Source organism: Penicillium verrucosum, assembly GCF_028828655.1.
Source record: "Penicillium verrucosum strain IBT 35672 chromosome Unknown utg000001l_segment0_segment0, whole genome shotgun sequence".
Lineage (NCBI taxonomy): Eukaryota > Fungi > Ascomycota > Eurotiomycetes > Eurotiales > Aspergillaceae > Penicillium > Penicillium verrucosum.
In genome coordinates this window covers 1,499,449-1,519,958 of record NW_026643210.1, presented here as the reverse complement: position 1 = coordinate 1,519,958, position 20,510 = coordinate 1,499,449, and the positions used below count along the sequence as shown (strand labels likewise).

Below are 20,510 nucleotides of genomic sequence, written 5' to 3'. Positions count from 1 at the left end.
CAAAATGGCAGAAGAAGAGGAGAGTAGCACGTCCACTCCACGGTCCTTCGCCGGCCAAACCGTCTCCGCGGAGGAGATGCTCAAAGAGCAAACCGTTGGTCTGGTTCATCTCTCCGACTTTCGCAAGCGACGTGCGGATGTTCTAGAGGCAAAAGAGCGCGAGGCGCATGACAAGTCTCTGGGGCTACTGGCTTCTGGTAATTCAAGAAGCGCAACTCCCTCTGGAGGCGATATGACTGACGGGTAAGTGAAGATCCTTGATTTTCATTCCCGTTCATTTGAGCTGATCGCAGCGCAACAGGTCAACGCCTTCCCGGGGTGACGGTCCCCCGAAAAAGAAGAAAAAGAAGGCTCTTGCAAAAAGCAAGCTGTCATTCGGCGACGACCAGGACGAGGGCGAGGAATCGGCAGCAACCCCACGCGACTCAAGCGCATCACGGTCAGGTTCGAAAACACCCGGCGAGGATAGCACTACGCGACGCATGAAAGCAAACCCGAACGCACCCCCTCCACCCAAAGCCTTAACAAAGGCATCCTTGGAAGCTGAAGCGCTGGCTCGCGACACTCTCCGCAAGGAGTTCTTGATCATGCAGGAGGCTGTAAAGAATACCGATATTCTCATTCCATTCGTCTTCTATGATGGAACGAGTATACCAGCTGGCGCTGTCAAAGTGAAGAAGGGTGACCACGTTTGGTTGTTCTTGGATCGCTGTCGGAAGGTTGGTGCTGAGATGGGCGTACGTGGTGCCAGTGGTGCATCCAAGGCAAAGAAAGACAATCGCCGCGAGTGGGCACGAGTCAGTGTCGACGACTTGATGCTTGTCAAGGGTGATATTATTGTTCCGCATGTAAGTCCACCCGGGTTGCCAATGGCTAAGTATCTCATCTAATATTCCACAGCATTACGAGTTTTACTACTTCATCGCCAATCGAGTGCCTAGTCTTTCTCGAACTGGCGGCTTGCTATTCGATTATTCCAACAAACCCCCCGTTGCTGATTCCACCAATTCCACCGATAATCCGCTGTCTCAGCCTAGTGACGATCAACTAGAGGGTGCAGACAAGGACTTCTCAGAAACCAAGGTCGTAGATCGACGGTGGTATGAGAAAAACAAGCACATTTACCCAGCCAGTCTGTGGCATGAGTATGAACCCGGGAAAGAGTTCGAAGAGAAGATGACTTCAACACGGCGTGATGCTCAAGGAAATACATTCTTTTTCTAGCTCGCCCAAATTTTATGAAAATAATCACTAATAGACAAATACCACATGCTTTGTGCCTAAGTTATTGTTTTCATTACAAGATTTCCTTTTGGGGTTGACTAAATTAATAGCATCTCCCAAGTCTAAACCCGTGACCTTCACTTCTTGTTCTCTCCAACCGCATCCGAACCGCAGCGACACACCATGGATTTTTCTTTAAGATGCAATTCCCTCAAATGTCGGGCAGAATTGAAAGAGAAAGCAGTGGTGACAACCTGCTCGTAAGTTGTTCCCTCGTGGATCAACTTGAGCAAGGCTGATGATTTCAGGCACATCTTCTGTCATGGCTGCGCAGAGAGTCTCGGGCTCTCTCGTCCAACCACCAGCAATCGGCTTTGTCCTGCGTGTCAGACGGTACTTCTCAATCCAGATGACGCTGTTTCGACTATCTTGAATCCGACGGAGGACTACAAAACAAGCGTGTTGAGTGGGTTAGATCCGAACACAATCATGGAATGTGCTGGTCGTGCACTTGCGTTTTGGGCATATCAAAGTACACAGGAGATGTCTGTCACATTTCCCCGTTGTCAATTGGAACCAGAGGATTATCCAAGGCTAACTAGAGCAGATTCTACCAGGAATACCGGGCGAAGACGCTTACGGAGAAGTATGCCAACCTGAACACGCAGATGGACAAGGTCATCCATAATGCCAACACGGAGATCTTGTCACTGCAGAACAAGTTGTCCGGTCTGTCCAATTGAGCCTACTATTACTTGGAGACCTGACTGACAATTCCGTACTGCAGACATGCAATCATCCCAAGAAGACCTCCAAAAGAAAAACCAAGAACTGAATGATATGTACCGTGACAAGAACAACAAACTTGCTCAAATGACCAATCTCTACAACCTCCTTAAAGCTCGTGCCATGCGGTCCCGAATGCAGACCGCAGCCTCAGACACAGTCTCCCAAACTCTCTCATCGCTCAACGCTCCTCCCCCTGCCTCCATTAATCGGTCTGAAGTCCCAGCGCTGCCTCCAGCCCCCGTTACACGAAACCCCAAAACTCCCACTTTTCCCGTCAACCAAGACGGGGTCGAACAGCTTCATCGGTACCAACGGAGTGGCACTGGTAGTTCCAAAAATGTCAGGACGCGGACACCTCGCGAAGCCCCAATGCCTCCGCCTGCTCGGCCAAATTGGGATGGGCGAAATAGTATGTATTGAACTACAAGCCTACAGTATCCAGAGCATTCTGGCTAATGTGCTTCTAACTAGGCAAAGGTCCAGATCCCGCTCCCCAGCATCGTACCCGACTCCCACGCATTTCTCGGACTCCAACTGTCTCATCCGAGTTTCCTCCCAGCGATGCCATTACGCAGCGGTTTGGACGTTGATCATTTATCTGTTGGTTGGGAGGGGTATTTGTATGAATATGGAGCGAATATTTCTATCCATCTTTCAACCTGGATGTTGATGTTGTATGTTGAAGCTCTTCAAGCTTGGTATGATTCGATTCACGGTCACCAAGTGGAAGTTCTTATTTTTGCCTACATATTACTTGCATGACAATAAACAAACTCTCGTTTCAAACCGTGTATATACATACATGTATGTTGGTATGAGTTCGCTCGTCTCTTCTACCGGTCCAATTTTTTTTAAATTAAAAGTAACAAGAATATTCGACCGCTTATGCCTTGTGTAGTCTTTTTTTAGATGTCTTTATAAATTTCTTCTCATACATTATTTTGATATGTGTTTTTGGGTGCTGGTTTGAATATGGAGATCGTTCATGATTATAGTGACAATGAAGATGACCTCTACATTTTTGAGTATAACCCGCAGAATGGAGGGTGGGTTACTAGGACTTGGAATCGGACTGGCCTCGCAGATTGGACAGCGTCAATTGATCTCTTAATCCAGGTATTGCCTGGGATATTGTCCGTGGAGCTCTCTTCCAACCTTGGAACCTCATCCACCTTGTGTTATCATTTCCCATTATTGAACAAGTTAATAATCCTCAGGCATATCTCCGGATTCAGCTGTGCGATTTGTACTGATGTAGACAAGAAGTGGAGGATCGAATTTATGCCAATTATACCCTCGTCCTAGACCCACGGAAATATATCAATATCTTGCCGAGAGCACTGGTGGTGAGAAGAAGTACTGCACCACAGCAAACACCAAGGAGAACAGTTGCTACTCCTACGGTAAAATCCCAAAATACCATGCTTTGCTCGACACTTCGACAAATTCCACGTATTCCACATCCTCTCCTTTTAAATCTCTCCTCCGAATACAAACTTCAACACAAGACCACCGCCAATAACTATACTGTTCAACACAGAAAGGCTAATGAACCCAGCAATGCTGAATGGAAGCAAAACCATTTGTTGTTCTGGCTTTATAATCGCCAACTTAAAATACCAAGGAGATGTAACCCCCAGCCATATGGTAACCCAGCAAAAGCCAAGTGCCTTTTGCCACCATACAGGCAAGCCGTTGTCGTTCTGGGAGCCCAGAGTTCGTTTCCAGAGACCCTGGACACCGTCTTCAATTATATAGCCGAGAACGAAAGAGAGGAAAAATGACATGGTCCAAAAGTCCCATGGTGAAATGTTTCGCAGGCTGTCAAGTATGACATGGGTCAAGCCGGAGAGAAAGAAAACGACGAACACGTTGGTGTATCGTTCCACAAACGACGATCTAGGCAGACCGAGGACACCCCGCGTGAGAAAGTTACTAGTCGACGTGAGGGGCAGCCGTAGCAATTGATGCCAGAATTTTCTATAAGCGCCATGAGAATTAGATCTACCCAAACCAACAAACGTAAGAGTGACTCACCCCCAGAAATTCCGTAGTGTGTACATATCCGCCATTCTCCCAATAACCGGCGGACTGTTCGAGGGAGAATCCCCCAGGCTCACGAAGATGATCGAAGCGATGCGGTAGTAGAAGCTGATCAGAATCCGAGACACAACGAGCCAAGCAATGAGAGTCTGAATAGTCTGCGCTATCATGTCTCGTCCCGGGATATCCCATTGAAGGCCAGAAGAAACTGACGATTCTTCGTGTTGGTCATTCATAGCTTGTCTTGAGGCCAATACACTGAATATATCTAGAACTAGAAACTGCCAGGTAGCAATGGCGGTTTCTCTAACCAAGAAGCGACCTCGTGGGATCACCTTTGGGTCTCTCTTATTGTAGTATGCTGGGAATGGCGGGACGTTCTTCACTTGTCGGGGTGTGTTGATTGCTCTTGTGCATGTGAGCAGCTGAACAGCCTTAACTAGCCTAGATAAGAAGCTCTTGGTGTTTGTATTGGGGTCGACGAAGTCGTCCCCGGCTTGTGGGTTGTTCAGCAGAAGATCTAGAGCTGTCAAGACGAAGACTACAGAGCTTCCGAGGAGATTCATCGATGTATACCCCGGTGTCTGGACAGGGTACATCATTTGAGACACGATCCATATCATACATGGTATACACAGATAACGTAGAGCAGATCGTTTAGGTGTTGTGATTAGGACAACACAGGGGATGAGACCCTGAAGGAAGGAGAGGGCAAGCAGCCGCCCGTTTGTTTGATACTGGTCCATGGCTGTTGAAGATAAATTGAAGTGAAAGCTTTTTTGTTTCTGAATTATGTTCAGGGATATAATTATGGGCCGAGGGAGATTGGATGGATATGCATTATATTACTTGATTGGTGAATCGGAGCGTTTGCACAGAGCAGGTCTAAGGGCCCTCATCCCTTGGGGTGATCTTTGGGATATCATATTCAAATTAATACCAATATCTCTACTCCGTACTATTTATTCACTAGTCGTGATATCTACTAGTCATGCTATCTATACTCCCTTTTCTAGCTATAGAATTGACAAATCCTACACTTCTCGCACCTCATAGGGTTGAGGGTTGACGAAACAAGAGGAATATATACAGACTAACCACATTTGGAAAGTAACTTTGGTGGTTGATGGTGCTAACCCGAATCGATCGATTTATATACACCTGGGCACCTGGGCACGCTTCGGATTATATCTCCTACAACATAGTGCTCACTTAGTTCGGACTCATCGATAAACGAGTATTCTAATATTCATAGATATCGCATTTATTCACCAAACTTAGGGACAGTATGCTAAGCATTCGGGCTTTTGCTAGGTCGAAGCCACTCTATTCCATCATCGCCGAGAGTTTGTGCCACTTCTTCGTTACTATAGCAAATTGAATCAGAGGTTTCCCTAAACCCTAGTGAATAAGTCGGATACACGAACCTTGAAAATGTTGGCGAATTCTGAAATGACTTGGAAGGTTACTCTTCCTAGTAAACTACCATGCTGGTCGGTCGCTAATTCAATTCAACTAGCTCGTTGAGGCGAGAAGTCCGAGCAGGGTTCCCATCCGGCCTCCCATGCAGCAAGTAGGATTGGCGCAAATTGTCCCCCACGATTCTATATCCAAGCTCACGAATCCCACATTTTTAGCTGCTATGCTGTCCTTCTATTAACGAACACTGGCAACCGCAGGGAACAAATGTTCGTGGACTTGGTTTCATCACAAGTAGCAATGCAACACTTGATCTAGCTATGTTCGTTATTCCTCCGAATATCCTTGATCCTTGCAACTTCAGCATTTCTTAGCTTGTTAAGCTCAACAAGTTGAGATACCCGCTCGATCAGAATATCAAGGCTACTGACAACAAATGGGTCAGGAGGGATATCACTTGGAGGATAGAAGAGTACCCTGCAGTGGGAGTGAGTGCGTCAATTGTTGCGATGATCGAACGGTGTCACTGATTAATAAGTGAACATCTCGTAAATATTATATAGTTTCTGATAGTACATCTTGTAGCAATCTATATAAAATCGAGCAAGATATATATTTAGCCACAACAGAAAGTGGCATGTCGTGTGTATGTAAATCCTCCAAGTATGTTGCAAGTATATATTTAACCCAGACAAACCCCCTTCGAACCCGTTGAACGATTATTCTATTTCCCTAACAATATGCCACATGCAGACAGACTCTACATAGCTCTGTTATAGGTTACTCATGACCTGCGATATAATGTGGCCCAGTCACATGTCAATATAAAACGCATTCCCAAAGCAAAGAAAAGCATGTCTAAAACAGAGAAATCACCCTCTGTCTGGTACATAACAGGGCCAAAAACGTGGTCATTCTATGGTGCTATACATTAAGAATTGCATCCCTCCAGAGCTCTAGGGCTCTATGACCGCAGCTTGCAAGCTTTGAAATCAAATTACACGCGTATGTTGAACTATGCCGGGCCTTCCACCCACATTGACAGACTTCCCATGCAATAAAGAACAACCTACATAAATAACATGCCTCTGATATCCCAGTATACCACTCTCCAACCCTAACCCAAGCCCTATAGACACTAATCCTTTTTCAATATGAGTCCAAGTTAGTCCCCGCTCGTCCGATGGCTTATCTTGCCCTAATCTCGGGGCAGCGGAAGTCGCGTCCACACCTCGGTATGGTCCCCAACTCCAGCACGGTCCGTACTTTATTCTTGGATCTGATCGCGGGACCTGTTGTCCCTGTCAATCTGGGGTGCAGAGGAGCTTGTGTGGAGTCTGATGCGGGAGCTTGTTTTCTCTCCTGGGTCCCTCCAGGGCTGAATTTAAGCTTATTCAAAATTACATGTCGTATATATGTGTAATAAATTACACTGGTATTTTTGCGACGGTGTTGTTCTTAGTTTTGTTTTCAAATATTCAACTCACATTGAACGTATCGTAGCTGACTGCACATATATATTATCTGATCTATCCACTTCACATTTACATATAATAGAATAATTCTGGGACAATAAATGTCTCGTATCATTGATATTATCCGACGGGACATCACACGATCTAAATCCGCCGGGAGTGAACATAAGAAAATGAAATCTAATCAACGGAGAATCATGTACGTCGACACCAGAAGGACCGGGTCTTTTCGCCCGGGCGGGAATTAACGCCATACCCTCAGCAAAATAGGACAGACGCCGGGGGTGATATCTACATCCGCAGATCTCCCCCGGAATCCCGCAAAAAACAAGTCATATCATGCCATGCATTATACCACAAACCGATGCAACGGACACACGCTGCAAGGAACAAACATCAAATAAGGATTAAACTGTTTATGCACCGAATTCCTTGACGTCGCTCTTCTTGCCCTGGAGGGCAAGGGGGACGATGCCGCTGACGTGCATCTCGGGTCCGTAGACGTGCATGTCGAGGCCAAGCTCGATACCGACGGACTTGATGTTCTTGAGACCCTCCTGGTAGTTGGGACCGGCACGGCGGACCCAGATCTGGACCTTGTGCTCGTTGAGGACGGGGGGCGACCTCGCGGATGGCGCGGATGACACCCTTGAAGGTGCTGGCAACGTTGGTGAAGTTGGCAATACCTCCACCGATGAAGAGGACCTTGCCCTCGGGGTGGGTGGGGGCACGCAGCATCAGGTCCAGCACGGTGCGGGCGTAGTTGAAAGTCTGGGTCTCGGTGGGGGCACCGGAGTACTCACCGTAGTTGGCAAGCTCGCTGACGAAACCAGCGGAAGCAATGGCGTCGGCGTAGACGACGGAAGCACCACCACCAGCGACGAGGGTCCAAACACGGCCGCTAGCGTTGAGGACGGTCAACTTGAGCGAGGCACCGGTCTTGGCATCCATGTCGGAGATGAACTTCTCCTCCTTGGACAGCTCACGACCGAAGGGGGCGGGGAACTCCATCGGCGGGCCAGCGTCGATGCTGACCTTGCCATCAGCCGAAGCGAGGATGGGAGAGCCCAGGGCTGCGGGGCTGCGAGCAACAGCCCACTTGGTACCGCACTCGAACTCGGCGGTCTGGTCGAGCTTGGCGGCCAAATCCAAGAAGTGAACCTCAGCGGAGGTGGCATCGGCGTTGGGGATGACAACCAGAGGGTTGATCTCGAGGTAAGTGAACTGGCAGTCAACGTAGACGGCGTATAGGCGAGAGATGAAATCAACCAGGACATTGTGAACACCGGTGGGGACCTTGCTCAACAGGGTCGCGGCAATCTCCTCGTTGGAGGGGTACTGCTTGAGGTTGACGGGGATCAACAGCTTCTCGGCCTTAGCATCGACATCACCGACGTCAACACCACCCTCGTGGGTGAAGAGGATCCAGTCACCCTAGAATTGGACCATTAGCTTCCATTTTTCTTCGATTGGGCTCGAAACTGCGGGGAAAGCTTACCTCACGAACGGAGTTAATGTTGATGTAGTATTCGGTCTCCTGGGGGTGAGGCACGAAGGGCTCGACCAGGAATTGGCGGAGGACACCAGTGACGGTCTCAACCTTTACATCCTTAGTGGCACGAGCCTCAATCCAGTCCCGGGCCTCGGTCCAGGTCTTGTTCAGGGCGAGCAGACCGCTCTTACCCCGGCGCTTGATCAATTGATCGGGTTTGGCGACGAACTTAGCGCCGGGGGTCAGGAGCCAAGGGAAGGAGACCTCAGCCTGGTCGAGGACATCCTTAACGGCCTTGTCATCGGGGAAGTGAAGGGAGGCGAGGCGGGCAGGAGGGTTGTGTGTTGCGGAGGCAGGGAGGGGTGTAGGCTTGATCACTTGGGAGCGAGTGAGGTGGTAGTTGAGGATGGCCTTGCCGTCGGCCTCGAGAATAGATTTGGCGGACATGATGTGATGATTGAATTAAGGGAGAGATGTGAGTGTGTGAGAGAGAGAGAGAGGAAGGGGAAAAAGGAGGGGGATTATTTTGAACTGAAGGTAAGAAAGAGAGAGATTATGGAAAAGGTGGGAATTGGTTCTGGAAGTGTACTGTAGTGTACAGCGTACACAAAAAAAAAAAAGTTGTTCTGGAGATTACAGCGTACAACTCGGCAGGTCCCACCTGTTGAGGAACAGACCAAAACAGAAGATCCCAAGGTGGGGGGAGAAGGAAAGAGATGGCCCTTCGTTGGGAAATTCCCCACAAATCTCCATACAGAAACGGAGGAATCGGAGTACGGAAGGTGTATTGGGTACTTTTGGTGGTGCCACTTGTTTTCTATTTGTTCCTATTTGTTCCTGTTTTGTACCTATTTTGAGGTGTATGGAAGTGTACGGAGTACTTGTTGGTCCCTCCGACACCGCCTGGAGATAGTTTGTTGAGTTGATAGACTAGGATTTTTACATGGGCATTTACAATTCCCGATTCGGTCTCCGAGGTTCTATACCGATACTCTTTTTTTGGACATTTGATTGTTCAATTTAGTAGATATAGATATATAAATATGTAGATATGTAGATATTACATGTTGAAACCTTCAACATATCAATATTACATATATTATTCAATACAGAAACATGAACCTCAACATCAACATCTCCCCATACTCTTTGTATTGGTAATGTATTAGACTTACCTAGGTACACAACAAAGTGGGTACGGTATCGTCAGTACCCGGTACTTTGGGGACTGCCAAGTGTTGAGCTGTTCTGGCGGATCCAGCGGTCTGGGACGAGCTGTACGGTGTATCTGCGAGTACTCCGAGTATCTCACCCCGCGGATTTTTCTCAACAGCTGCTTCTTCTGCCCCCTTCTCCTTTACTACTCATTCCCTCTTTCTCCTTTTTCTCTATTTCCTCTAATTTCGCAGCGGCTTGTTTAACGCATAAAGTGAGTTCTACAATTTTTTTTTCTCTCTCTCTTATCCATTGCTCTTCCGCATATACACACCCCTCCAAACAGCCTTCTTTACAATTGCCTGCACTTATTGGACAATTGCTTCGAAATCCAACCCGCATGCTAATTACAACCTAGATTCATCATGCCCTCCTCTACTCTCTCCGCTGGCAACGGCGTGCAGTCTGCCAACGACAACATCACCCGCTTCGCCCCTCCTAGCCGTGTCCTCTCGCCCACCCAACACAGCCTTTTCCACAACAAGACACGATGCTTCGTGTAGTAAGTCATGGGACTCTTGGGACTCTTCTCCGACCTCGACATGAGACACTAACAAGACATTAGTGGTATGCAACCCCGAGCCGTGCAGGGCATGCTCGACTTTGATTTCATCTGCAAGCGCTCCACTCCTTCCGTAGCGGGTATTATCTACACCTTCGGTGGTCAGTTCGTCAGCAAGATGTACTGGGGTACCAGCGAGACCCTCCTTCCCGTCTACCAGGATGTTGAGAAGGCCATGGCCAAACACCCCGACGTTGATACCGTTGTCAACTTCGCCTCTTCTCGCTCCGTCTACACCTCCACCATGGAGTTGATGGAGAACCCCCAGATCCGCTCCATCGCCATTATTGCCGAGGGTGTGCCCGAGCGTGTAAGTTCTGCCTGTCGCGTGTTTACCGCGAATGTATTGCTAACGACCACCAAAGCGTGCTCGTGAGATTATGGTCACCGCCAAGGAGAAGGGCATCACCATTATTGGCCCCGCTACTGTTGGTGGTATTAAGCCCGGTGCGTACAAGATCGGTAACACTGGTGGTATGATGGACAACATTGTCGCCTCCAAGCTGTACCGCAAGGGTTCCGTCGGCTACGTCTCCAAGTCCGGTGGTATGTCCAACGAATTGAACAACATTATCTCCCAGAACACCGACGGTGTGTTCGAGGGTGTTGCCATTGGTGGTGATCGTTACCCCGGTACCACCTTCATCGATCACTTGCTCCGCTACCAGGCCGAGCCCGAGTGCAAGATCCTTGTGCTGCTCGGTGAGGTTGGTGGTGTTGAGGAGTACCGTGTGATCGAGGCCATCAAGAACGGCACCATCACTAAGCCCATCGTTGCCTGGGCTATCGGAACCTGCGCCAGCTTGTTCAAGACCGAGGTCCAGTTCGGCCACGCCGGTGCCTCCGCCAACTCCGATCTCGAGACCGCTGTCACCAAGAACAAGGCCATGCGTGAAGCTGGTATCTACGTCCCCGAGACCTTCGAGGACCTCCCCCAGACCCTCAAGCAGGTCTACGACGCTGAGCTCCAGAAGGGCAGCATCACCCCCGCCCCCGAGCCCATTGTGCCCAAGATCCCCATCGACTACTCCTGGGCCCAGGAGCTCGGTCTCGTCCGTAAGCCCGCTGCCTTCATCTCCACCATCTCCGACGACCGTGGCCAGGAGCTGCTCTACGCCGGTATGCCCATCTCCGATGTCTTCAGAGAGGATATTGGCATTGGTGGTGTCATGTCTCTCCTGTGGTTCCGCCGCCGCCTGCCCCCTTACGCCAGCAAGTTCCTTGAGATGGTTCTCATGCTCACTGCCGATCACGGTCCCGCCGTCTCCGGTGCCATGAACACCATCATTACCACCCGTGCTGGCAAGGATCTTATCAGTGCTCTCGTTTCCGGTCTGCTGACCATCGGCTCACGTTTCGGTGGTGCCCTGGATGGTGCCGCTGAGGAGTTCACCAAGGCCTTCGACAAGGGTCTCAGCCCTCGTGACTTCGTCGACACCATGCGCAAGGAGAACAAGCTTATCCCCGGTATTGGCCACAAGGTCAAGTCCCGCAACAACCCCGATCTCCGTGTCGAGCTCGTCAAGGAGTTCGTTAAGAAGCACTTCCCCAGCACCAAGCTGCTCGACTACGCTATCGCCGTTGAGACCGTCACCACCTCCAAGAAGGACAACTTGATCCTCAACGTCGACGGTTGTGTCGCTGTCTGCTTTGTTGACCTCCTCCGCAACTGCGGTGCCTTCTCCCCGAGGAGTGTGAGGACTACATGCGCATGGGTGTCCTCAACGGTCTGTTCGTGCTCGGTCGCTCCATCGGTCTCATTGCCCACTACCTCGACCAGAAGCGCCTGCGCACCGGTCTCTACCGCCACCCCTGGGATGACATCACCTACCTCCTCCCCACCCTGCAGAAGGGCGGTGCCGAGGGCCGTGTCGAGGTCAACCTGTGATTTTGTTTATGACGTTTTGCAGCGCCGTCCGCTGGCATATAGTCCGTCCGTTCAGGACGGTGGAGTTCGGATGGTTCATCCCTTGGTTTTTCTTTTTTTATGTTTTCTGAGCAGTTATGTGTATCGATGTACCTGCGTTCATGTGGCATGACCAAGTTGACGGGTTGACACTCAAGAAGGGTGCAACCCGGCTACGGATCTGATTTAATTCGTTTTGCAGTAGATGACTAGACCTCTTTGGGAAATAATGAACGTGCCATTGCCGCATGATACTTTTTGTTTTCAGTGTACGTAGGTAGTCTGTAGCATTCGCCATAGCGAGGGGAGGGGGCTTCCTTGCCCAGATAGGCTGTGCTCCCGGTTAGGAAATATCCTTATCTCTTATCAGTCACAATCTTTTCTAGCCTCAACCTCACGTTCAAGATTCACCCACATTGCATGCTCTACTTAGCACACTACTCTACACCCAACTCATTACTTAATCTGAACGAGCCATAGAGTACCACATCCGCACTGCTTCCAAGGCTCCAAACCCAGACCAACAACACCACCAACCTAACATAACATAACATAACCACACCACACCACCATGGTCCGCCTCAAAAACCGCTACCTCCTCGTGGACATCCTCTACCCAGACCCAAAAACCTGGCCCACGAACCCAACAACAAAACCACACAACCCCCAATTAGCAATCCACTCTCCAACCTCCGACGCCCTGACCCAAGGCTTCCTAGCGAAGATGATCCGCGAGTCCGTCGCAGAGCTATACGGCGACTACGGAATCGGCAAGCTAGGCGGCGCCTCGGCAGGCGGAATAACAAGTGAGTTTCGTTTCCGTTTCCGTTTCCCACGCCAACATCCAACCCCCATTCATCCATTGAACAAACGACTAAACATGCTCTATAGTAAAATACCTCTCACCAGCAACATCCACCGCCATCGTACGGTGTCCGCGCGCCTCCTTCCGTCTTGTCTGGTCAGCGCTTACGTACATGTCCGGCGTGCCGGAGCCAGCGAATGGCCCCAAACGCGCGGGGACGGGACGCGAGCGTGGGTGTGTTTTCCGCGTGATTCGGGTTTCGGGGACGATGCGGAAGGCCGAGGAGGAGGCTATTCGGAGGGCTAGGAGGGAGATTGTTAGGGTTAAGGATGCGGAGGAGAAGGGTGTTCTAGGGGGATTGGTTGGTGGCGGGTCTGCTGTTGTTGATTGTGTTATGGATGAGAGTGAGGATGAGGGGATGGATGATTGAGATTGAGATTGGATGGATGAGGATGAATGAAGAGGCAGCAGGTAGGTATTGTATTGTACTTCTTTTTTTATACTTTTATACTTTTAATGAGATACCCCGGCTTTTGGTGCGTTAGGTTATGCTTGGTTATTTTCGGCTATCGTACATTTATCGTGTCATATTTGTTTGACGTTTAGAGTGGCTGGGAAGTCTTTGGAATAGGATGATTACTTGCGGTGCACCCGCACGCCACTGTCTGGCATATCCTTCTTCCACTTCTCCAGTTCCTCGTCGTAGTCATGTCCATCATCTTCCTCGGGTCCGCCATCCACTGCACCTGTCGCCTCAACCTGGCTCGCTGCATTGCGCACACGAACTTCCTCCTCCAAATCAATCTCCTCCTGCTCATCGTATTCATCCTTAGCATCAACCCAACGCTCCTGTACATCCCGTACGTCTGTGACACCCATGCCCTCCCGAACAGCCACTTGCCAGACGGTATCGTTGGCGCCCTCAGCGGGACCAAAGGCATATCCGGATGCACGGTCGATAGCGCGTAGGAGACTCATCATACTCTTCTTGTCCTCGACGGCCAGCGTCTCGAAGGCAACGAGTCCGAATTCCTCTACTAGGTCGATGATGGTCTGGTTCAATTTGCCAAATTTCTCATGCGAGAATCGCGAGGACTCGCTTTCCAGTTCCGGGAGTAGGTATGTAAGGTCTTGTACTTCGGTGTAATAATCTAGGTTGAAAGGAAGCGGGGCGTAGTTGGCGAGGTTGTCGATTTTGGTGAGGACGTTTAGGTGTGGGAGGTCGAGTTGGAGCATGGCGCGGAGGGAGAGGAGGAGAGCGGAGATGTACATCGAGGGGAGAGTGAGAGTATAGGAGTCGACGAGGTGGATGACGATTAACTATTTGCGTGGTTAGCTGGGTCTCCTTTGTGCTGCATTTGAGGTCCTGCTGCCACTAACCCGGATGCCCATCTTCTGGATCTTGTAGAAGATGTTGCGTAATGAAGCGTGGTGTGTAAATAGCTCGACTTGGCCGGGGCAGTCGAAAAGAATATAATCATCTGAGAATTCATCAAAAGCAATCAGTAAATGAATATGGCCAGGAGATATATCAGACATACCACCAAGCTCCTTCAGTCCGTTTTCCAGCCAGTCGAAGTTGTTTTCGAGCTCTTCAAGAGCATATAAGACACCACCATTCGGACCCAACTTGTCCTCTTCCATAATATCCTCTAGTGTAACCAGATCACGTACGTCCAGCGCGCATGGATACGAGGTCTTGTCATTGGCGGGGTCAAGGTTGACGACAGAGCACTTCCGGCCGATTGCGCCTAGGAACTGATGCATGCCATTGCAGTATGTGGACTTGCCAGCGCCCGGTGGGCCAATCACCAGCTGGGCAAAGGGCATCTTTTCAATGTCACGAAGATGTGAGGAATTGTGTTTGTGCTTAAAGTATATGATATCAAGCCGTTTGGTCTTTTTTTCCTTATCGATGCCGCGCGGGGAATCAGAGGGCGGTGACGACGGCAGAAAAGGAGACGGCCAAAGGCCCCGGGGAGCTTGGGGTTTGATCTTCTACAACTCCGTAGCTTGCCCAAGATGACTTCTCGTGAGTAGTTCTCGGCATTTATTTCTGTTGCAGTTGCATTATATCTAATTTCTTATTGCAGATCAGTTCATTGTGGCATCCCCACCCACGGATGCTATCTCGGCCTTAAAGTTCTCCCCAGACCCCGACTCCACGCGAATCGTGGTTTCGTCATGGGATAAGAACGTGTACCTGTATGACTTGCGTGATGAGAATGGAAAGGTTGGAGAGGGGAAGCTATTGCAGAAGTTTGAGCACCGTGCTCCTGTACTGGACGTCTGCTTCGGCGAGAACGAGAACGAGATCTACACAGCTGGACTGGATTGGGACGTGAGAAAGTGAGTTATTTTAATTGGTCTCTACTATGATGAATCCCACAATCGTGGTCCATGATTTATACTGACTGAATAGGATCGACCTCAACACCTCCGAACAGACTGTGCTCAGCAGCCACGAAGGTGGCGTGCGCCATGTCGTATACAGCCGCGAGCACAACATCGTTATCTCCGCCTCGTGGGACTCAACACTGCACATCCACCAACCCGATGCCGGCGCAAACCCCGACTCCCTGCCGATTATCGTCCCTCTCCCGTCGAAGCCATTCTCAATCTCCGCAACCACCACGAAGCTGATCGTCGCGATGGCATCGCGCGCATTGCACATCTACGACCTCAAAGCGCTGTCCCTTCTCACCGCACAAGCAGACAGCACAGCCCCAGATGGGAACCGAGTTGAAGTTGAGCCTTGGCAGCGCCGCGAGAGCAGCTTGAAGTTCATGACTCGCGCCGTCGCCTGCATGCCTGACGACGCTGGATACGCTTCATCTAGCATTGAGGGTCGTGTTGCGGTCGAGTGGTTCGACCCGTCGCCTGAATCTCAGGCCCGCAAATACGCTTTCAAGTGTCACCGCCAGACTGCCGAGGATGGTGTGGACGTCGTTTTCCCTGTCAACACATTGGCTTTCCACCCTGTCTTTGGTACCTTTGCGTCCGGCGGCGGTGATGGTGTTGTTGCGCTCTGGGATGGAATCTCCAAGCGCCGTATCCGTCAATATCAAAAATACCAAAACAGCGTCTCATCTGTTGCCTTCAGTGCGAGCGGCCACCATCTGGCCATTGCGGTCAGCCCTGGGTTCGAAGATGGCCATGACGAGGTCCCCGAAGGTACAGTGAAGATTTATGTACGAGAGTTGGGCGAGACGGAGGCTAGGGGCAAGGGCCCAAAATAGGTCTGGGAAAAGGATCTTTTTCTTGGTTCTATACTGAAATGAAGCGTCTATCCAATGTTGATACCACACGAAATCTAATAAAAAAAAAAGTCCAAAACACAATCGCAAGTATTCACTCGGTCAAGTTCCAATTATATCCAAGGTTCAAAAAAAGGGAAAAATCTTGGTATCATCTACATTATTTACGTAGTCTCGTATTTGTGCCCCAAAGTTCAACCACTAGACGTCTACTCAGCCTTGCGAACAGCGACTGTCCCATCAGCCATACCAAAGTAGGCTGCAACGGGCCGCTGACCACCAATGCCACCGGAAGCAGAAGCCTGGGGGCCGGTCAGGCCCTGGAAAACACCGACCTCAAGCACACCGACAATCTCGTTGATCTTGCGAGCCAAGGCACCAACCGCCCACACACCATCCTTGCCATTACCATCCTGGCCAGCCTCGAGATCGGCCTTGACCAACAACGGCTTGAAGGGAGCATCAACAATAAAGAAGTCCTGATCAGTCTTGAGGGGACCTTCCTTGATGCTCGCGGAAGGCCGGATGGTGGGGTTGACACTGCCAAGTTCCTTCAGCTTGAGGATAACGCGGTGGGCGGCGATCGGGGCGACCTCGATAGGGATTGATTTCCAGTTTGTGAGGAGACGGGGTTGGAGTTTACGGTGGTCTGAGTATTGCGAGCGTGAGTTAGTTAAAAGAGCGGTAAAAAAGGAGGGGTGAAAAAAAAAAGAGTTGGCTGGTCTACTTCCTAGCACCACCCAACTCAAACCCCCATTAACCACAACAAAATGAAGCAAATATCAGAATTAGATCAGATCAGAACTTACCAGCAACACAGATAAACTCTTTCGCTTGCATAGCGACGATCTTCTCCTGGAACAAGCAAGCACCGCCGCCCTTGATGCAGTTCAGATCCTCGTCGACCTCGTCCGCACCATCGAACGCCACGTCGAGGACAGTGCCCAGTGGGATAGAGTCATACTCAACAGCAGTCAATCCCGCACTGATAATCAGCTGCTTGGACTGGTAACCGGTCGGGATGTACTTTGTGGCGGAGGTGTCGACGCCGAGGTTCTGGATGGCCTCGACGACGTACACGATCGTCGTACCACTGCCGATACCGACCCAGCGAGCATTCTTGGGGTAGTGCTTCTCGACGGCGACCTTTGCGGCGGCGCGCTTAGACTCTTCGACGGCGGACATGGTGAATTGGAGTCTTTGGGGACTTTGGAGGGTGCGGCGAAAAAGTGTGGGGATGGTGGGGAGGGTAAGTCTACGGCAGAGGAAAAGAGGGGAGATGAGGGCTGGTTGGATCATGGAGTGCTCTTTCTAGACGCTCTTTATAGACGATCTTTAGGGCGAGGTTGGTAGTTTTTGAGGGAAATGAAAAATAGAGAATGGAATTAAATATAAAATAGAATCGAAGACCTTACCTTTGGTTAGAAGCCCTCCAGCCACTATAACGTCACGTTATACACTCTATGTACTTATAAGTAGTTGGTTTGTTTTTTGTTAAAAAAAATATGAAATCCAGTCCTAAGTATCCTAAATTGATCCAATCTCATAGTTATATAGCATGTCTACCGAGTCTCAGTGTCGTATTGGTAAATAAGAGGAGATATAAGTCAGGTCGGATCAGTATACTCCGGACCTAAATAGGACGGAGTATATACTTCGTACTCTTCATACAATCGAGGACAGCAATGGTCAAGTTCATTATTTGGTGAATTGGTCTTTTGAAATTGGGCAATTGACATGAAGACGAGTTCCCTTGGAAGATGAGACTTAGGGCAATGAATGGTATAAATACGTCGTGGACTACAACGATAGAGGTACTAAAGTTTAATGTTTCGGCTGTTTCTCTGTCTTTGAGAAGTACATCACTTGTATAATGTCGATTTGTCTTAGGCTGTCTTTTATGTCAGGGCAACATGAAGGGTGAGGCTCCTTGTGGCCTGGATTATCAGGCCTTCACATGCGCTTACTAAAAACAGTCGCTCATCGACAAGTTGACATCCACTACTCCATCATTTGGGACCTCGCGTAAATTCAGGAACAAATGTTCTAAACAATCCGAGAAGTATTACAGACCAATAAACAGGCAATGGTCTGAGCCTCAAAACGAAGTTCTATCATCTCCCCCACACTACTTGATATCCACCATGACGGATGCCTTCCCCGCCGCCCTGACAGGGCCAACCTCCAAGGAGCGCAAATATGATCGACAGCTCCGTCTGTGGGCAGCAACTGGCCAGCAGGCACTTGAAGATTCTTATGTTCTGCTGGTGAATTCTGATGGTCCTCTCGGCCAATACAACACCGGTGTGACCGGCGTTGCTGGCGTTGAAACACTCAAGAACCTTGTTTTGCCTGGAATTGGTGGTTTCACCATCGTCGACCCAGCAATAGTCACCCAGTCTGATCTAGGGGTAAACTTCTTCTTGGAAGAAGAGTCCCTGGGCAAGTCCCGTGCTGAGGAGACATGTCGACTGTTGAAAGAGCTGAATCCAGATGTGGAGGGGAATTACTCTCTCAAGGTATGACCTTCCATATCGCCAAAAATATATGATCGTTGACTGACTTCTGAAACAGCGTGTTGAGGAGCTTCTCACAAACCCCGACTTCTTGCCCCAGCATAAGCTGGTGATTATTTCCGGTCCAATGAGACGCTCGACATTGGTACCTCTAATCCAGGAAGCAAAGCTACTAGGTATTCCCGTGTTGTACCTTCACTCAGTCGGGTTCCTCTCTACCTTTTCCGTGCAATTGCCGGCTGAATTCCCGATTGTTGAGACACACCCAGATCCAGAATCAACCCAGGACCTGCGTCTGCTAAGTCCCTGGCCCGAGCTTGTCACCGCCGCAGCCAACCTGCATAACCTGGAGACCCTAGATGACCATCAACATGGCCATGTACCCTACATCCTTCTCCTACTTCACTTCCTTGAGCAATGGAAACAGTCCCATGAAGGCAATGCACCGAGTAACTACAAAGAGAAAACCGAGTTCAGAGAGTTCGTGCGGTCCCAGGCACGCACCTCTAACCCAGAGGGCGGCGAAGAGAACTTCGATGAGGCAGTCGCTGCTGTACTGAAGACAATCTCACCATTCAGCCTACGCAGCTCGATCCGTGAGATCTTCGAAATGGACCAGTGTCAACAGCTGTCAGCATCATCCCAAGATTTCTGGGTCATTGCTTCAGCCATCAAAAGCTTCCACGCATCTCACGGCGTCCTCCCCCTCCCAGGCTCTCTACCAGACATGAAAGCCCAGTCAGCAGACTACGTGTCACTACAAAACATCTACAAGGCAAAAGCGCGACAAGACGTGGAGGAAGTGACAGCAACAGTGCGCCAGCTCGAATCACAGCTCAGGCGCCAAACACCGGCAATCCCAGACCGAGATATCGAAGTATTCTGCAAGAACGCCGCACACATCAAAGTCGTGCTTGGCCGCGATATCCCGCAGATAAGCATCGACAGCGAAGCGTCAACACTAAAAACCATCCGAAACGAGCTAAACGTCCCGGACTCCCTGATCCCGATATTCATCGCGACGCAGATCCTTGACTCGGTCGTGGACGAGATCCAATCGAGCAGCCGCGAAAAGGACCTCTCTGTTGACGATGACGGGCTGTGGAACAGCCACACGGAACGCATCTTGGCTCTGCTGACTGCAGCGGATGGATCGGCTGTTTGTCAGGAGGCGCGTGCGCAGATCGCTCGTGCGATTAAGGAACTGCGTCGGGCTGAGGGCGGCGAATTGCATAATATCTCTTCGTTGACGGGGGGTTTGGTTGCGCAGGAGGCGTTGAAGGTGATTACTAGGCAGTATGGTCCGCTCGATAATACTTGTGTCTTTGATGGCGCTAGAAGTAAGAGCGAGATGTACAGGCTGTGAGTGGGGGATGAAATTTGCTATAAACGTGCTGGATGAGTACATTGCTGTCTGCAAGACCTCAGGTACTCGTCGAATTCGTCGAAACTTTACTCAGAGAATGTTATGATTTATGACCTAGTGATATTATGGGTTCGTAGCTCTCAATAAGTAGTATCCGGCTATGTAAATGGCTTGTTTCTTATATGCGTCAGAAGATGTGTGCAAACTGGCGAGGTTGGGTCGTTCTTTCAGTGAAATGCTGGCGCATTTTCATGTCGTAGTATGTATGGGATATGTTGATCCTCAGTCTAACGTGTTTCGCCAGACCAGGCACAAAACAATACGGTATGACTGTTGAAGTGCGGTGACTACTTAAGGACATCCTCGCGAGAATAACCACAATTGCTCCAACAACCAGAGAGCATTTTCAGCTCTCGGTGCGACAGGCACGCAGCAGGGATA

General features: G+C 49.9%; 10 protein-coding genes across 10 annotated transcripts; 6 read left to right on the top strand and 4 right to left on the bottom strand.

Annotated features, from left to right (window-relative positions):
• Positions 1 to 4: 4 nt before the first annotated feature.
• N7516_000572 (FAM50/XAP5 family protein) lies at positions 5 to 1,224 on the top strand (the record flags this gene model as incomplete). The annotated part of the gene is made up of 3 exons (XM_057213294.1): positions 5 to 243; positions 302 to 848; positions 901 to 1,224. 3 exons carry the CDS (start codon positions 5 to 7, stop codon positions 1,222 to 1,224), a joined length of 1,110 nt encoding a protein of 369 aa, XP_057075177.1.
• A 322-nt stretch (positions 1,225 to 1,546) lies between these two features.
• On the top strand, positions 1,547 to 2,603 carry N7516_000571 (uncharacterized protein; the record flags this gene model as incomplete). Its single annotated transcript, XM_057213293.1, has 4 exons — positions 1,547 to 1,617; positions 1,832 to 1,953; positions 2,012 to 2,422; positions 2,485 to 2,603. 4 exons carry the CDS (start codon positions 1,547 to 1,549, stop codon positions 2,601 to 2,603), a joined length of 723 nt encoding a protein of 240 aa, XP_057075176.1.
• An 882-nt stretch (positions 2,604 to 3,485) lies between these two features.
• Positions 3,486 to 4,802, bottom strand: N7516_000570 (wax synthase family protein; the record flags this gene model as incomplete). Its single annotated transcript, XM_057213292.1, has 2 exons — positions 3,486 to 3,993; positions 4,051 to 4,802. 2 exons carry the CDS (start codon positions 4,800 to 4,802, stop codon positions 3,486 to 3,488), a joined length of 1,260 nt encoding a protein of 419 aa, XP_057075175.1.
• Positions 4,803 to 7,346: 2,544 nt separating this feature from the next.
• Positions 7,347 to 8,922, bottom strand: aclA (putative ATP citrate lyase subunit (Acl); the record flags this gene model as incomplete). Its single annotated transcript, XM_057213291.1, has 2 exons — positions 8,449 to 8,922; positions 7,347 to 8,384 (listed from the first exon to the last, which is right to left on the bottom strand). Exons 1-2 carry the CDS (start codon positions 8,887 to 8,889, stop codon positions 7,347 to 7,349), a joined length of 1,479 nt encoding a protein of 492 aa, XP_057075174.1. The 5' UTR covers positions 8,890 to 8,922.
• A 1,100-nt stretch (positions 8,923 to 10,022) lies between these two features.
• Positions 10,023 to 12,107, top strand: N7516_000568 (uncharacterized protein; the record flags this gene model as incomplete). The annotated part of the gene is made up of 4 exons (XM_057213290.1): positions 10,023 to 10,159; positions 10,223 to 10,529; positions 10,585 to 11,946; positions 12,000 to 12,107. The coding sequence occupies 4 exons, from the start codon at positions 10,023 to 10,025 to the stop codon at positions 12,105 to 12,107; spliced, it is 1,914 nt and encodes a 637-aa protein (XP_057075173.1).
• Positions 12,108 to 12,696: 589 nt separating this feature from the next.
• On the top strand, positions 12,697 to 13,360 carry N7516_000567 (Rpp14/Pop5 family protein; the record flags this gene model as incomplete). The annotated part of the gene is made up of 2 exons (XM_057213289.1): positions 12,697 to 12,931; positions 13,017 to 13,360. The coding sequence occupies 2 exons, from the start codon at positions 12,697 to 12,699 to the stop codon at positions 13,358 to 13,360; spliced, it is 579 nt and encodes a 192-aa protein (XP_057075172.1).
• A 206-nt stretch (positions 13,361 to 13,566) lies between these two features.
• N7516_000566 (GTPase GPN2) lies at positions 13,567 to 14,760 on the bottom strand (the record flags this gene model as incomplete). Its single annotated transcript, XM_057213288.1, has 3 exons — positions 13,567 to 14,250; positions 14,311 to 14,411; positions 14,472 to 14,760. The coding sequence occupies 3 exons, from the start codon at positions 14,758 to 14,760 to the stop codon at positions 13,567 to 13,569; spliced, it is 1,074 nt and encodes a 357-aa protein (XP_057075171.1).
• A 192-nt stretch (positions 14,761 to 14,952) lies between these two features.
• On the top strand, positions 14,953 to 16,169 carry N7516_000565 (WD40 repeat domain-containing protein; the record flags this gene model as incomplete). Its single annotated transcript, XM_057213287.1, has 3 exons — positions 14,953 to 14,962; positions 15,024 to 15,279; positions 15,353 to 16,169. 3 exons carry the CDS (start codon positions 14,953 to 14,955, stop codon positions 16,167 to 16,169), a joined length of 1,083 nt encoding a protein of 360 aa, XP_057075170.1.
• Positions 16,170 to 16,396: 227 nt separating this feature from the next.
• On the bottom strand, positions 16,397 to 17,486 carry N7516_000564 (ribose-5-phosphate isomerase RKI1; the record flags this gene model as incomplete). The annotated part of the gene is made up of 2 exons (XM_057213286.1): positions 16,397 to 16,836; positions 16,997 to 17,486. 2 exons carry the CDS (start codon positions 17,484 to 17,486, stop codon positions 16,397 to 16,399), a joined length of 930 nt encoding a protein of 309 aa, XP_057075169.1.
• An 845-nt stretch (positions 17,487 to 18,331) lies between these two features.
• N7516_000563 (NEDD8-activating enzyme E1 regulatory subunit) lies at positions 18,332 to 20,069 on the top strand (the record flags this gene model as incomplete). The annotated part of the gene is made up of 2 exons (XM_057213285.1): positions 18,332 to 18,706; positions 18,762 to 20,069. The coding sequence occupies 2 exons, from the start codon at positions 18,332 to 18,334 to the stop codon at positions 20,067 to 20,069; spliced, it is 1,683 nt and encodes a 560-aa protein (XP_057075168.1).
• Between the last annotated feature and the right edge of the window lie 441 nt (positions 20,070 to 20,510).